Source organism: Passer domesticus, chromosome 9 (genome assembly GCF_036417665.1).
Source record: "Passer domesticus isolate bPasDom1 chromosome 9, bPasDom1.hap1, whole genome shotgun sequence".
In the NCBI taxonomy this organism is placed as follows: domain Eukaryota; kingdom Metazoa; phylum Chordata; class Aves; order Passeriformes; family Passeridae; genus Passer; species Passer domesticus.
Window position 1 is genome coordinate 7,103,644 of NC_087482.1, and position 16,136 is coordinate 7,119,779.

A 16,136-nucleotide genomic window follows, 5' to 3' on the forward strand; every position below is an offset into this window, starting at 1 on the left:
GCATTAGACATCACCTCTTGCTCTTCCACCTTTCAAAACCAAAAGAAGCAGGATAATGTTACTTAATCAGAGCTGAGCACATCCTTACCTTTTCCTGATCCCTCACTCTCAGCCCTTCTTGTTCCCTACTTGCAGTACAGTCGAGAGGCAACCAACATGGCAATTTATTTGGGTTACAACATTAAAGGATTTTCATTTTATGAGTCATAAGTACAGGAAGCAAAATAAGTGAGTTCATTAAGCCTGTGTTTACTTGTTCTTTTTCCAAATGCCACTTTGTCACATTCTGCAGTTCCACACAGACCAAAGCAAAGTCAAGGCAGGTGGACATGGACATGCCTAAAATGACAGAGTAGCGGCAGCCTTTAAAGGGCTTATTTTATCTGAAAGAAACAGTTCAAACAAATTAATTCTACCCTTGAGTAAATGAAGCTCAACACGCCTTTAACAGCCCTTCTGTGTCGGTGAGCAGCCCCAGCCACCTGCAGGTGAGGCAGCGGCTGTGGGGTGATGGTGCCACAAAACTGACCGTGACCTCCCGTACTGAGTGCTTCTCAGCCAGATTTCAGTGAATATCAGTAATTTCACACAGGTTTGGCACCTGGGTTTTTAAAAAAAGACAAAACCCGCTGCCAGAGGGATGGCAGGGGAAGTGAAGGAGGAGGGGGATGCTCGGTGCAGGGCAGCGCTCTCGCAGGGCACAGCGAGCAGACAGGTCTTTGACACTTATTTATGTGCGGGAAGGGCTGCAGGAGTGCGGGGCCGCTCAGGGGAGGTTGGAGCTGCCCACACCATCCTGCCACGGCTCCCGACACACGGAGGAGGGGGAGTCAGGCTTGGATTTAGGAGATTCGGGGGCGATTTCCACGCTGCAGCCCAGCGTGTCCCGCAGCTCCAGGAGGGGAAGCAGCGATCCCTGCCTGCGGTGCTGCTCGCGGGCTGGCCTGCGCCGCTGCTTTCGCTTCATGAGGGCGATTCAAAGGCTGCACCAAGAGCTGCTTCTCGGCGGGACCGTGCGGCTCGGGCAAGAGCTGCCGGGCCGGGGAGGGGAGGGCACCAGGGAAGCCGTGAGGAAGCCGTGAGGAAGCCGTGAGGAAGCCGTGAGGAAGCCGTGAGCGGCGTTACTGCGGGCCCTGCGAGCGAAGCGCCGCCCCGTGAGGCGGTGAGGCCGCGGGGCTGTGGGGCCGTGCCCGCCGCAGGTCACCCGGATGGAGCACATCCCCGCGGCTCCTGCGAGCGAAGCGCCGCCCCGTGAGGCGGTGAGGCCGCGGGGCTGTGGGGCTGCGGGCCGTGCCCCGCCCCGGCGGGGCCGGGCGCTCGGCGGTGCCGTCAGCGGAGCGCCGAGCGCGGCCATGAGCGCGGTGCTGCTGCTGCTGCGGGCCCTGCGCTCCGCCCGGCCCCGGCCCCAGCTCCAGCCCCAGCCCCGGGCCGGCCCCGCGGCCTGCGCACGGCCGCGCCCCGCCGCGCCTTCGCCAAGGAGCTGTTCCTCGGCACGCTGCGCAAGGTGGGTCCGCGGGGGGCGGTGGGGGCCGGCCGCGCCCGGGGGTCGCTGCCCTTTCACCGGCGGACAGCGGGGCTGGCACGCACCGGGGGCTCGTCCGCAGCAGCGCCAGGGCCTTTCCCAGCTGCTCATCCCAGCCCGGGCTGCGGGCGTTGCTGTGAGCCCTCGGCAGGGCCCGGCCCGGCCCGGCTGCCCCGCAGCCCCCGGGTCCAGCCCTGCGGAGCTCCCTGCCCTGGCTCTGTGTGTCCCTCAGCTGCAGCCGGGTAACTGAAGGGAGCCTTTGCACACAGAACAGGCGATGGGGCTCAGAGTGACCCAAACAACGCCGAGAGCCCCTGTGCCTGCCAGCCCCGCGGGTCCCCTGGGCGCTGCCTGTCGCCGTGCTCCCCCTCTGGGCATGCCGCTGAACTTGGATCGCTTCGTCCTCTGGTTGTTCTTCAAGGATGGAGGCTTCATGTAAATCTCTGCCTACAGTTTTGGTAGGAAAGATTGGTGTTCTTGTGGTGCCTTGAGATGCCACTGGACAAAGAAGTTAAAATCTGAGATGGAACGCTGTATTAAGCAGAGTTTGTTACTGCAGGGCTTAGAGTGTGCATTTATCAGAGATTGCAGGGTGAAGTAAACGGAAAGAAGGAATAACTCAAATCCACTGAAATAAGTTGAGCAATAAAGTCTCCTGCAATGGAGCTTGTCAGATAAGGTGTTAAAACAGGCAGCACTCAGGCTCCACTGTGTTAAACCCCTCTACAGATGTGTCTCGGGTGTTTCTTCCCTCAAGTTTCAACACAGCAGCTTTCTGAAAACCTCTAACATTTCACAGGTCCTGAATTTTTGATGCTGATATATTGCTCAGAGTACCATGAACAGATTTGTGTGGACAGAGATAAATTCTTCTGTTTAAAAGGGGAAAGGCAGTAAAAATCAGAAGTGTTCTTCTCACGTAGCCTCCCACTCCTTGTGTTCCTTGTTTGTATTTTTTACCAATTCCAACCTGTCAGGCTGTGCTGCTTCCAGTTCATGGCCAGAACACCCTGGGGATGATAAGGAGTGGTGGGGCTCACTCACCTTTGTCCTCGAGGCATTAGCAGGTGAAATGTGCTGGGTGTTCGCAAGGGACAGTGCTCATGGGCTGAGCTTTGGAAACATCAAACTCATTTTTATCAGTCCCTGAATAGGGTTAAAACTCATGGGTGATGAAGAACTTTTGCATCCTCGTGGTTCTTAAAAGATCTCTTGATTTCTCCCTCATGTTTCTGTTGTTCAGTTAACACCCTCTGGTCTGGTTTTGATGTGAAATAAAGTTGGGTCCTGTGGAGCCCTATTTCTGTTTCGGGACATTTTCCACAATTCTTAATTTGCACAGTGTTTTAGAGTCTTTGCAAGGCATATCTCCCATGATTTTTATTTTAACTGCATGGTTCGTGTATTAAAAATTATTAAATAATTCTCCTATTCTCCTATTTTAGGAAGAAGTTTTTCCTTACCCAGAAATTAGCAATGAAGAACTGGCAGAAATCAACCAGTTTGTGGGACCTGTTGAAAAGTTCTTCAATGAAGAAGGTATATTATTGTGTTTTTATCCATGCAAGTGATTTAGTGATTACAAAATTATTTCACTATAGCAGTTCCATAAGGTGTTTCAAACATTTAATTTAGTTTATGCATTTATTGCTGCTCACACAGTGATGCTGATTCTGTAGCATGTCCATTTGTGGCTTTTTTGGGAAGTATTTGGGTGCTGATCAGAAGAATTAAATCTCCAAAACAGGGGAAAAACCAAGGATGTAAAAGAATTCTGGGATAAAGATAGGATTTGAAATTGGTTTTAGCTCAGCTGAATTGTGCTTCTAACTACTTCATACATTGTGATTTTTTTTTCCTAGTTCTAGTTCCTAGAACTTTATAGCTGTCCTACTCTGCTAAAACTGACCGTGGCAAAATGCAGCAGAGATACTCAGAAATGCTGGCTCGTTGAGGAGTTATGAAAAATCAAAAGCATTTCTGTTTTTTCAGTATTAGAGTAATAATTCCATTTGGGAAAGGCCTTATTACCCGTCTGCATTCCAGAGAGCATTGCAGGGTGTTCTTCCATTCGTGCTGCCTTGGATAAGCCAATTCCAGAGCAATTGCAGAATAGTGGTTTGCACAGACAGCAATTTCTGGGGCAGTTAAACAGCACTGTCTCAGCCTTCCCATTGACAGAGGTTTTCCAAACTCTGTAGGAGTTTGGAGAAGCCAGTGATTGTCACACATCACAATTGGCAAGATCCAGGTGATTTTAACTGTAAAATTGTAGTGTTGCTCACTGACAGTAAATAAAGGATTTATTCAAATTACATTTTTTAACTCTTTGCTCTGTGGGGGGGAACATGGTTCATGGAGTAAACAGCCTGATGTTTAGGGAAGGAATAAAAGGGTCAAATTATGGAGTCTGGAGAAAGTATGATTCCTGTTTGTTTTCACTGCCATGGTACAGAACAGCTCTCTTAATCCCCCAAGAATCTTAAAATCTCCTAAGAACAAGATTTTCTAATTTCCTCATTTATGCACTTTTTTTTTTCTTGTATTCACGACCTAGACTTAGTTCAGATAGAAAATCCTGAAAATACTTTGCTTATTCCAGTCTTGGAATCTGCTGGCATGCAGAACCAGTAGAAATGTTTGAGAAAATTAAATAAATGCTGCATTTTTCCCATTTCCAAGTCTTTTTCCTGAATATGTGGTGAGGACAAACAGGATGGTCAGGCTGCAGCTAGAAAGAAGAAATTCTTGTGAAGCTGGGAATGAGAAGGGTCATGAGTGACTGTGGCCCTGGTGGGGGAATCCTGTAGCCTCCCAGCTGCTCTGGGCACTGAGAAACACAGTGTTAAATGAGAAAAAATTCTCTATTTGTAGTGGACTCGAAGAAAATCGATCAAGATGCAAAAATCCCACCCGAAACCTTACAAGGACTGAAGGACCTGGGTCTCTTTGGCATGCAGATTCCAGAGGAATATGGTGAGTAAATGCCACAGAAGAACATCTAGGGGTGCATTTTGTGCCGCTTTTGTACCTCTCCAGTTAAAGCTGCTACATTCCTGTATTTCTGTACTTGAAATGGATTTTTGGGGGAGTGGGGAAGTGGCACAAAAAATGTACTGAAATAAAACCTGGTGCCTGTTCCAGGTGGGCTGGGCCTGTCAAACACCATGTATGCACGTCTGGGAGAAATCAGCTCCCTGGATGGCTCCATTGCAGTGACCCTGGCAGCTCACCAGGCCATTGGGCTGAAGGTAATGCTGCTGCTCTGGGGCCAGGGCTTCTGCACAGATTGCATGGGAAAGGTGAAGTGAAAAATGTGGGGCTTAGGGGGAGCAAATCAGAATTACTGGCAAAGCATAAATCAGGTTGTTGGTGTCTGCAGCAGCCTCTGCCACTGGTTCAGTGTGAGACAGAAAGGCTGCATAGGAAGTACACAAGGAAGTTACTATTAGGATAATTGTTCTTAGGTGAATGAGTCCAAGTTGGTTTTTTTTAAATTGGCTAAACTTGTCTAAAGTACCTAGAATAAATAGAATTGAAGCAGTATCAGGGGGGCTCAGGTGATGAGGAAGGAAAGAATTCAGAAAAGAGGAACTTTGGCTGGCTGGGGCTGCATGTTGGGGGGCCTAGAGGAGATAACTCATCTGAGAGAAAGTGTGTCAGTTTTGAACTTGAATATAGCCATAGGTATTTACCTTTTTAGTGCTGGGTTGATGGCAGAAAGAAGCTTGAAACCACACTCAGTTTGTTATAGCAAGAGAAGATTCCTTGTCGAATTGAGCAGAGAATGCTAATGAAAAAATATTTTAATGACTGACAAATAATACAGTCTTGTTGATTAAACTGTCTCTTTCTATGCCATAAAACTTGCAGATGAAGCTTTCTAAACATGCTGGAGCTTGTCAGCTCCCTCTCTTTTCCCACAGGGTGATGCTGCAAAGTTTCCTGTGCTTGTTTCTGCAGGGGATCCTCATTGCTGGCACCGAGGAGCAGAAGGCCAAGTACCTGCCCCGCCTGGCCTCGGGGGAGCACATTGCTGCCTTCTGCCTCACCGAGCCCGGCAGGTGCTGCTGCCCCACAGCCCCACAGGGGCTCACTGCCTTAGCTGCATTGCTTCATACCTTCAGGCTTCTTTATCTGGGGCCCATGGCTTCAGTATATACATCTGTGGCTTAGTTTTGGTATTTCAAGGAACACTCCAATTACTCTTTCCCCAGCATGCTGCTTTTGGCAGTGTCCATGAAATCCTTGATTCTTGTTCTCATCCCAGGAATTCATTTACTTGAAAGGATGCTTTGTGCTACGTCAGAAATAATGTGCTGTGACTGTTCTGGGATGCTTTCAGTTCTTATTCAAAATATAAAAGCCTGTTTTGAAGGAGCTACCAAAACTAAAAGGAAGAATTTTTGTTGTCACTTAAGTGAGAGGCTCATTGTGTGTTCACATAGCTCAAAGTGTAGCTCCAAAATGTTGCTTTTGTGGCATTCTACACAGTCTGGTCAGGTTATAATCCTGATAACATGGTAATGAGAAGAAATGTCCCCTCAGGTAACTTTTAGAACTGTTCAATCTAGTGAGCTTCCTTGTTAGTTAAAACCTAAAATTTATATACTGCTATTTGAGACCCCCTCCTTTTTACAGAATAGGAAGAGGGGGAATATGCAGTTTTGTTTTTTTAAAGCATGTTTACTTCTTTAAACATTAGTAACTTGTTTGTTTTCTAGTGGGAGTGATGCTGCATCCATCCAGACAAGGGCAACCCTGAGTGAAGATGGGAAACACTTCCTGTTAAATGGCTCCAAGGTACCTACTCACAGACTGGGAACAGGAAAGGGGTTTCTTACAAATGTAGGAAGTGTTCTTGTCTTTTGCATCAGTCTGGAACTGGGAGGTTTCCAAGCTAGAGGAGAATGACCCTGTCAAAAAGATTAGGCACAAAGGGACTAGAAAATTATTGTTAGAGAATTACTGCATTAAACTCCTGGTAAGGAAAATGGAAAACTACCCTGGGTTCTTTCTCTGTTGGCCATTTGTGTGTTCAGCTTCAGGGCGGGTTGGTTTCTTAGTAAATCAGCCCCTTCCATGACGGCTTAGGTAAAAGGAAACCTGAACCTGTATTTGACATCTCTTCATTCTGCAGGCTAGATTTTAAAATACAACTTGATATTTAATTAGAAATAGGTCTGCCTGGAACCTTTCTGTTAAAAGAAACCGTGACAAAAGCCAGTCTTGAAGAAATCAGAGATGTCCTGGTTTCAGCAGTATTGGATGCGTTGCAGACTTGGTCTGTAGTTGTTGATCCATTTGTGGTGTGAAGAGACCCACCCTGGGGGAGAGGCTGATCAGAGAATTTCTCATCAGAGTTAATTTTTGGCCACAGGGTTTGTCCAGTCTGCATTGCCCCTGTATCTCTCAGGTGCCAGCAGCAGCAGGATGGACCGGCTTTTGTGGAAATGCACTGTGGATTTTAATTTAATGCATATTGATACTACATTCTGGTTTTAAAGTTGCTCTAAACTGAGCACATGTGGTCAGCTCTCCTCAGAAATGTGCTCACCCTGGGAGCAGACCCTCATTAGAACTGAAGGGAAGGAACAGCAATTTTTCAGCACTCTGTTCTTTTCCCAGCCTGTTACAAAACCCTGGAGGGCTGTGCCCACAAAATCAGCACATTTACCTTTCTTACACATCTTCCCTCTCTCAAAACAGGTCTGGATCTCCAATGGTGGCCTGGCCAGTATTTTCACAGTGTTTGCCAGGACAGAGATTGTGGACAAGGACGGGCAGGTGAAGGATAAAATCACTGCTTTCATCGTGGAGCGGGACTTCGGGGGCGTCACCCATGGGAAACCCGAGGATAAACTGGGCATTCGAGGCTCCAACAGTAAGAGCCACCTAAAACTGTTAGCAGAACTTGTTTTCATAGTTTAAGGTTTTATTTTGGTTGGATCATCTGAATTCAGGGGCAAATCAATACGTATTCCATGTTACAGTATAAGTTTCATGTTTCTTTAGCTGGCTTTTCCCAGGAGCCCTTCCTGACGCAGGGTCTGAAATAAGAAATCCAATTTGTGGAGTTCATTCACTGTGCAGTGAAAGAAATCATTCAGGAGACTCAGTGGCCAATAGGTTTAATCTAGAAGTCCACGTTCTTCAGCTCTTCTAAGCTTTGTAATGATTGCATCTTTTCACCATCTTGGTGACTGTTCAGTCAGTTCCTTAGAACTAGAAATAAAGACCAAACTGTAGTTCTCTGTTTACACAGTGTATATTCATAATATTTTAAATATTTTACATCAATAACTGATGTCAACTACAGCCTTTTCCCAAATTCTCACTTCTTTGGCGAAGCATGTATAATTCTGTCATAAACAATGCATTAGGAAGACTTCATTTCCTGCTACAAATAGTGACTTAAGTTCCTGAATGTCTTTTAAGTATTTCTGTGTCATATTTGATCAAGTGTTAATTCTGTGTTTCAGCCTGTGAAGTACATTTTGAAAACACCAAAGTGCCTATAGAGAATGTAATTGGAGAAGTTGGAGGGGGATTTAAGGTAAGCAGTGGAGAATAACTACTGGTGATTTATAGAAGTCTGAAGGAGGCTGTTTCCCCCCGTGCTGAAGTTTCCTTGTGGGTGGTGTGAGCACTGCCACACTCTAGGGTACAGGAGGAGAGATTCCCCCATTGATCTGTAAATTGGTGTCACTGGACAGTGCACAGTGTGCCATCATCTCAGATTTCTGTGTTTCTTCTCTTCTTGTTGGGCTTTTGGTTGTTTGTTGTGGTGTCCCCTCAGAAGAGGGAGTGACTTCAGCTGCCCTTCTGCCCTGAATGGAGGACATGTCCTCTGCTGGTTCCAGAGCAGAATGTGGGAAGGGAGACACCCTGGCACAGGCTGTGTGGATGTCACAGGGAGTGCTGGAGGCATGCCCAGCTCCAAGGTGCCCTGGCTGTCAGGTGCTTCTCCAGGGCTGCCCTGTTGCACAGGGAATGCTGGCAGGACCCCAGGAGAGAAAACCACAGGTAGCCTTGCTGTGTAACCTTTCTCTGAGAGTGTGACCTGGGGAGTTGCTAACCTGCTCTTACTCCTTCTCCATTTCTTATTCCTGCTGTAGCAGGCAAGTCCAGGCCTAAGTGCTAAAAGAAATTATTTTCCTTAATGTATTAGAGATTAAAAGAAGATTGTTATGGTGCCTTCCTGACAAGTTAAAATGTAGGACAGTGACTTCTTTCCTAACAGGCTTTGACATGAGTCACCCATGTTGAGAAACAACACTACAGACACCAGACTCCAAAATCTATTTTTTTTACGTTATTGGTCTGTATTTCATTTCTATACCTCCTTTCTTATCCCTTCTGTGATGTGTTGCTGAAAGCCACCTGAGGCAGAGAGCAGCCATCACAGGTCAGCTGCAAGGAGAAATACTGTGGTTTTCTTCATCTGATAAACTGGAGCCGTGCTGTCCAGCTGGAATGTTGTTTACCAGCTGCAGATAAATGCATTTTTATCTACATTTTACCTTCGTCTAATTAGAGATTATTTCCAAGTCACCGGATCATCTACTTCAGATACAAAATTGGATGTAATGGGTGGCAGGAAAAGCCCAGTTTTGAAGCATTTTCCTTGGGATGCTGAGAGCTGTGGTGGCTGATGTGAGGGCACTCTCCAGGACTGGCAGTGTGTCCCAGTGAGGAGTGAAATCCAGGGAACACAGAAGCAGGAAGCAGTGACCTAAGGAGAATGTGGCCTAAACCCCATCTGTTTCTTCACAGGTTGCCATGAATATCCTCAACAGTGGAAGATTTAGCATGGGCAGTGCATCTGCTGGAATGATTAAGAAGTTGATAGGTGGGTGAATTGGGAGCTCTGCATGGCTGGGTGCCAGCAGAAACTGCTCTGCCTGAGGCAGATCATGCAAGACATTCAGAGTGGGAGCAGGAGTCTTGACCTTGTCATAACAGGCTTTGATATCTTTAAAACACGAAAATATGGTTTTGAAAAATTAAATTAAAAGCCTGCTTGCAGAGGTTTTGAAATAAAGGTCTTTTTCCTTTTGTACAGTGTAGATTCAGTTCATAGAGTGGGAGGTTATTGCCTCTGTTGGACTTCCCTGAGGTAAAATGTTATTCCCAACAAAAAAACCTCTGTACTATTGATTTTAGAAGGTGTAATCTCCCCTGGAACCTCCCACCTGAATAACTGGCTCAAAGCTGCACACAGTAACTAGGGCTAAAACTGCTTTCTGCCAATTATTAGCCAAAACAGTAACAGAAGTCTCTCTAACCAGTTAGCACCAAACCTGATCACTTCTCTTAAGAGTACAGGTTCATACCTCTGGTTCAAAAGCCTTTGACAGGCTGGTCCCACACTTGGTCAACAACATCAGTGTGAGGGTGATTTTCACAAAGTGCTGCTTCTGGAACAGCCAGGGGGCTCCTGGGCACAGACTGGAATGTCACCGCCCAGGGAAGGACACCAGCTGCTGGAATGGTCTGTCACAGCCCTTCTGAGAATGACTTGTTTTTCTTTCTTTGAAGAACTGACATCAGAGTATGCTTGCACCAGGAAACAATTCAATAAGAAACTCAGCCAGTTTGGATTAATTCAGGTAACAAAACATGAAACACCTAAATCTCTGTGTGAAGTGCCAGGACATAGATTGCATTGGGTGTATTTTGGCTGTACTGGTTTAAAGGATTTGCTAGAAATTTGTGTGAACCTGGTGCTGACTTCTGTACACTGATCTTTTAAATGTCCAGAATGATAAATGTATAAAGGTATTTTTTATTTATTGTTGTTTCAAAGTGGTACTTTTTATTGATTGATTAATTTGATGATGTAAAACATATAAGAACTGCAGGTCTTTTTAAGTTTGAGGGTTGATTGTGGACTTTTGCATCTGAATTTCTGTACGATTCCTCCTGTTGCTGTGTGGCAGGAGAAGTTTTGTTTGATGGCTGTGAAAGCCTACGTGATGGAGAGCATGGCTTACCTGACTGCAGGGATGATGGACAGGCCAGGCTTCCCTGACTGCTCCGTCGAGGCTGCCATGGTCAAGGTAACCAGGGCTGGGAAAAGGCTCAGTGTTCAGCCTGCAGAGGGCTGAGAACTCAGGGCTGCATTTAGAGGAGAGAAGCACTGCAGCCAGGTGGAATGACAGATACTGTTCTGTCTGTACCCCACAAGCTCAGACTCGTGCAAAATAAAACCAGCAGGGAACAGGTTGAGAATGTCACAGCCGCTGAGCTGGCGTCTGAGGAGGCCTCACATGAGCACTGGGACACTCAGTCACACTCCAGCTGCCATCCTGGCCAAGCTGCTGCTGTGCCAGCTTTCCCAGGGAGCTGATGGCACAACAAACCCTGTGGAATATCCAGGCTGTGGCTGTCAGGGTGTCCCTCATGGTCACTGCAGAAAACTCCTGCTCTGGGCTCCAGCCAAGCAGCTGCAGCTGCTCTCCCTGTGTGGGGCTGCCCCTGTCCCTGGAATGTGGAGAGTGCCCTGTGCATTGCATCACTAAATTTGACAAACCCCTGAGCCACAGGGATACTGCTCCAGGACCGGTGTAACACACAGAAAACGCTGCAGCAGTGTCCTGTGGATACAACCCCAGAGCAGGGCATCCTGTGTTTATTGCTGATTTATTATCTACTCTCTGCTGATCAAACCCTGTTCCATGGCAGGTGTTCAGCTCTGAAGGTGCCTGGGCATGTGTGAGTGAGGCTCTGCAGATCCTTGGAGGCCTTGGCTACATGAAGGATTATCCTTATGAACGCTACCTCAGAGACACCAGGATCCTGCTCATCTTTGAGGCAAGTACCAGGATCCCCTTTTTCTGCAAACTGCAGTTCACACCTCCTATAAAGGGGAGTAGAAACCTGAAGGTTTGATTGACCAGGATCTTGTTCCTTCAGCTGCAAAGTCTCTAACAGTAAAACTGCAGGACTAACCTTGTTTTCTTTGGAATATCAATAGTAGTTCCCTATAATAAAATAAGCTATGATGGCTTTTACAGACTGACCACAGTGTGAGTTACAGCAGTAACCTTTCCTCTTGTGTGCTTCTCACGAGAGAAGCAGAGAAACTCATAAAAGATCAACTTAGACATTTAATTAACTTATTGATGGCTATTTAAATTAAAAGAAAGGTTGGTTCTCAAGCTTGTTCTCTTTCCGAGCTGGATTGTCAGTGACCCATCATGTGCACATCAGAGTCACTGTCAGACTTGATTTTAACTCAGCTCATTTTGAGCAGTTCTACAACTATTCAAATATTCCTTCACTGGAACAGTGCAGAGCATTTTTAATCAAAATGCATTTTGTCTGTTTTCTTTTACATTGGGGTATATTTGTGTGTTTAATGATGAGGGGCTCAACTTCTGCAATGCCCCATGAAATCAGAATTAAAACTGAGATAAAGCAAAAGGCGGCAGTTTATGTGTGGGGAGAGTCATCATGTGATACTGGAGCAGTGGGAAGAGCACAGGGGCACAACAGACCTGCTTGGAAAACACTATTGTAAACTCTGGTTACCCACCTTCTCACTTTCTCTTCTGCTTTTTCCAGGGCACCAATGAAATCCTGAGAATGTACATTGCACTGACAGGGATGCAGCATGCAGGGAAGATCTTAACTGACAAAATTAAGTATGTTCTTATTTATTCTTAATAGTTTTAAATAAACTAAACAGAATCAGATAACTTTATAGATAAGAGGACAAACTGCAGGGAATACCTGCAGTATTTCTATTTATTGTCTGTAAAAGTTCACTGTTACAGGGACTCTGTGTTTTTAATGGGATGGTTCATAGATTTAGGAATTGTAGTATTTAATGCATTTTATCTTGGACTTTTACACAAGCTGTAATTATTTCTTTCAAGACCAGTAATTAATATTTTGTATCTGAATGAAGTTGTATTGACACAACAGCTGCATTGTGGATATTGAGTACTGGTCTCTGGAATTCCTTGTGGGTGTCTTGGAGAGCAGCTGATGACTCTTAAGGCTCCACAGTTGTTCTCCAGACTTCACAGCAGTGGATCAGGACTTGGTGCTAAAGTATTTGGAATTCCAACTGGTTGTGTCTGAACCTCTTGGAATTTCTTTTAACAGCCATTCTTTCCCCAACATTTCAGAGCAATCAAGAAAGGAAACGTGGGAGTGGCGCTGGGGGAGTTCCTGACCAGGTTACAGGACACCCTGGGCAGGAAGGTGGATCTGGGGCTTGTAGGTGACAGTGGGGTGGTGCATCCCAGCCTCCAGGTAAGGGCCTCTCTGCTGAGCTCTTGTGTTTGTTCCCTTTGCTGCTTGCCACAATTTCATCTCCTGTTTTTGCAAACCAAAATGTATACCTAGGGGCAGTGAGATTTTCCAGGGTAAGCAGATGTTGGCACCATGACAGGGTAAGAAGTTACAGTTATTGTCCAGGTATCAAGGGAGGATGAAGGCTGCTCTAAGCCTGTGTTTATACCAAATCCAGTTTTAGATCCATTTGGATAATTTGTATAAATTGAGCCTTCACCATATGAAAGCGTTTTTAATAGCTGCCCTTTGTTATAAGGTTAGTTACAAAACAGGAGTTTTTCCTGTTTAATTGGAACAGAGTTTCAGGTCAGAATGACTGTGAATTACACATACACATACTTGCTTAATCACTTAGGAAAAGGTTTTTATGACCAAAAATGAATGTTCTGTTAATAGGAAAAAGATAAGGTATATTTTTCATGGGGCGTTCTGTTAGTTACTTTTGTTATCATAAGCCTATACTAAAAGTTACTGAGAGTAAACTCCAGAAAATTGTAATGGATCTTTGAGAGAAAGAAATGTGCCTGTCTGGCTTTTAGCAGCAAGGTGGATGAATGTTAAAAAAGAGAAAATCCAGTATCCTCTTTAAAGGGGGTGGGGGTATGTTGCTTTTCTGTTATAAGACTACTCAAATTGTTCTATTTTGTGTTTTGTTTTATAGGAGAATGCCAAGAAACTTGAAGAAAACGTTTATTATTTTGGAACTACAGTCAGGGGCCTGCTAAGTAGGTTTGGCAAGGTAACTATTTATTTTGTCTGTTGTCTTTGTTACTGAATAGTTTATGCTCAGGGCCCCACTGGAACCTGCAGGGGACTGAGTGTGGCAGGACCAGCACTTCCTTCACATGACACCTTCTCACTGGGTGTGAGAAAACACACTGACATTAGGTACTCAGTGTAATGGGCAAGTTACATTGTTAGAACCAAAACCAAAGTACCAGCACCCTCAGTGAGTTGGTTGTTTTCCTCTTGTGTAAGCACAAATCCTGCTGCTACAGGCATTTAACAAAGTGGTTTAAGGCATACATCAATATTACAATTTTACAAGTAGAATTTAAAAGGTGCAGCTTAGTAAACCCAAAACTAACAATGATAATTTCTGACCTAGGCTAGAACCGGTTTATGCGAAATAAAGCTGGACCTAAACATGAAGTATGGACAGTGATATTTGGTTAAAGTTTTAAATTGACAAACCACAAGCAGATAATGATTTTCTCTCTCCCAGACAATAGTGGATGAGCAGCTGGTGCTGAAGAGAGTGGCAGATGTGGTGATTAATTTGTATGCAATGACTGCAGCCATCTCCCGGGCCAGCCGCTCCATCAGCATCGGGCTCAGGAACCATGACCACGAGGTGAGTGTCCCTCAGCACCAACCATTCCCACTCAGGCTGTGCTCCTGGCAGCAGGCAGGCTGCATCTCTGGGGAATTACAGCAAACTCTCCCATAAAAGTGCAGCAGAACGTGGCTAAACCTGCCAGAGTGCAGGAGCCTCTCAGGGGCTCTGCTTGTTGAGCTGCACACTTTCAACATGTTTAAAATACTTCTTTAACACATACACAGACATTTAGAACCTCACCACAACTCTGCACGTTCTCTCAAATCTGTTAACACCATGCAGTTCTTCCCAAGCTCTTTCCATATAATCATTAATAAAAACACATAAGCACAACAGTATTTGGGCAGCACAGCTCAGGACAGGAAAGGACAGTGCTTATTTAGTAGCTCATGTAAAGTTTCATGGTAACAGTGGTGTTGCAGCACAAGAAAAATTTGCTCCAGATCAGTGTGAAAACAAATCCAACATGATGAAGGTTTGGCTTTGGCCTTGAGACCTTGCTCTTTGTGTGAGCCCTGCTCTGGATTGATTCCCAATCAGTCTTGGAGTAGCTTTTGGGTGAAGGCTCATCCCAGCCCTGAGCCTTGGCAGTTCTCTGGCCTCAAAGGGACAGCTGAGGCTGCACTGCACATGACTGGGGTTCAGGGCACCATCATCAAAGAGCTTTGAGATGTTTCAATTACTGTATTCTTACTACATGGTTTTTGTTATGAAATTCATTCACTATTTTTAAACTCAGTTTTACTCCTTTTCCAGGTGCTTCTTACAAATATCTTCTGCACAGAAGCCTATTTCAAGAATAATTATGCCATGGCTCAATTAGAAAAATGTAAGTACTATAAAATAGTTCTTACGCTCTTCTGTCTTTCAGACTGTAATCAAAAAAAGGTGAGTTTGATGTGACCAACAGAAGAGTTTGGCTCCGCTTTTAATTGAAACAAGCAGCAGAGCTGGAACCTGTTGAAAAGAGTCTCTTCACTTCATAGCTAAAGCCAACTGCCAGCGTTCCTTATTGAGGAATATAATATCTACATTTCATGTATATACTTCTGACAAGTAGCTGCTAGAAATGAGGGATTTGGACTCTTTGGGAAGTACTGACCAGTTGGGCATTGGCTCTCTGAAGCTCAGTCTGTAATAACCAATCTTTTTCAGAAGAAAATGTTCAATTTCTTCCTGGCCCTCACACTCTTGCATTTGTGTTCAAAAACACTTCTTGAAAGAAATTTACAACAGCTCTTTGTGGTCCCTTAGTTGACTTTTCTCTCTTTCTCCACAGATGCTGATGAAAACCTGGATGATTCCATTAAAAAAGCTGCAAAGCAGATCCTGGAGAAGAGGGCATACATCTGCTCTCACCCTCTGGACAGGACCTTCTGATTCCTCCCTGAGAGCAGGCACACATGAATGTCAGTCAGGGAGGAATTTGCTGCAGTTCCAGTATTTGGCATCTTAAAAGCATCTGTTTTTTAATGTCCTGACTAAATGTAACTGTGTAAAATAAAACTTCTTTCTAACCAAAATTTCATAGGAAAAGGATAAATACAGAGATTTCATTTAAAGCTGAAGTTATTTTATTACAGACATACATATATATATATATATATATATATATATATATATATATATGTCTGTTTCCCCTGTAACTGGATAAAGACAGGTGAGGTTTAGATGGGGAGATGTTTCTTCCTAGGAAGGGACTGTGGGTTTCTCAGTATTTTTGTACTTCAATCAGCTGCTCATTCACTGAGCAAGCCTGAAAGACTTGGGTATACCTGTGTTTGAGGATTCCAGGATGAGGGAAGAGATGAGAATCTTGACTCCATGTTTCAGAAGGCTGATATATGAGGATATTATATTAAAGTACTACACTACAACTATACTAAATAGAGAGAAAGAATTCATCAAAAAGCTGGAAGGGAAAGCAAAGGAATGAATAACAAATCTTGTGACTGTTCACAGCTTTAA

The 16,136-nt window shown here is 45.0% G+C and overlaps 1 protein-coding gene across 1 annotated transcript; it reads left to right on the forward strand.

Annotated features, from left to right (window-relative positions):
• The first annotated feature begins 4,671 nt into the window (after positions 1–4,671).
• On the forward strand, positions 4,672–15,642 carry LOC135307581 (complex I assembly factor ACAD9, mitochondrial-like). Its single transcript, XM_064431990.1, has 15 exons — positions 4,672–4,773; positions 5,486–5,586; positions 6,247–6,325; positions 7,232–7,406; positions 8,005–8,078; positions 9,299–9,374; positions 10,064–10,134; positions 10,465–10,584; positions 11,210–11,338; positions 12,092–12,171; positions 12,661–12,787; positions 13,491–13,568; positions 14,055–14,183; positions 14,925–14,997; positions 15,448–15,642. Exons 1-15 carry the CDS (start codon positions 4,690–4,692, stop codon positions 15,546–15,548), a joined length of 1,497 nt encoding a protein of 498 aa, XP_064288060.1. The 5' UTR covers positions 4,672–4,689; the 3' UTR covers positions 15,549–15,642.
• The last annotated feature ends 494 nt before the right edge of the window (positions 15,643–16,136 follow it).

What these genes read in the sequence shown, in the direction of transcription:
- LOC135307581 (XM_064431990.1), top strand. Translation starts at nt 4,690, where the DNA reads ATGTATGCACGTCTGGGAGAAATCAGCTCCCTGGATGGCTCCATTGCA. An exon ending in TCCTGTTAAATGGCTCCAAG is followed by an intron (nt 6,326 to 7,231) that starts GTACCTACTCAC and finishes CTCTCAAAACAG; the next exon opens with GTCTGGATCTCCAATGGTGG. An exon ending in ATCTTAACTGACAAAATTAA is followed by an intron (nt 12,172 to 12,660) that starts GTATGTTCTTAT and finishes CCAACATTTCAG; the next exon opens with AGCAATCAAGAAAGGAAACG.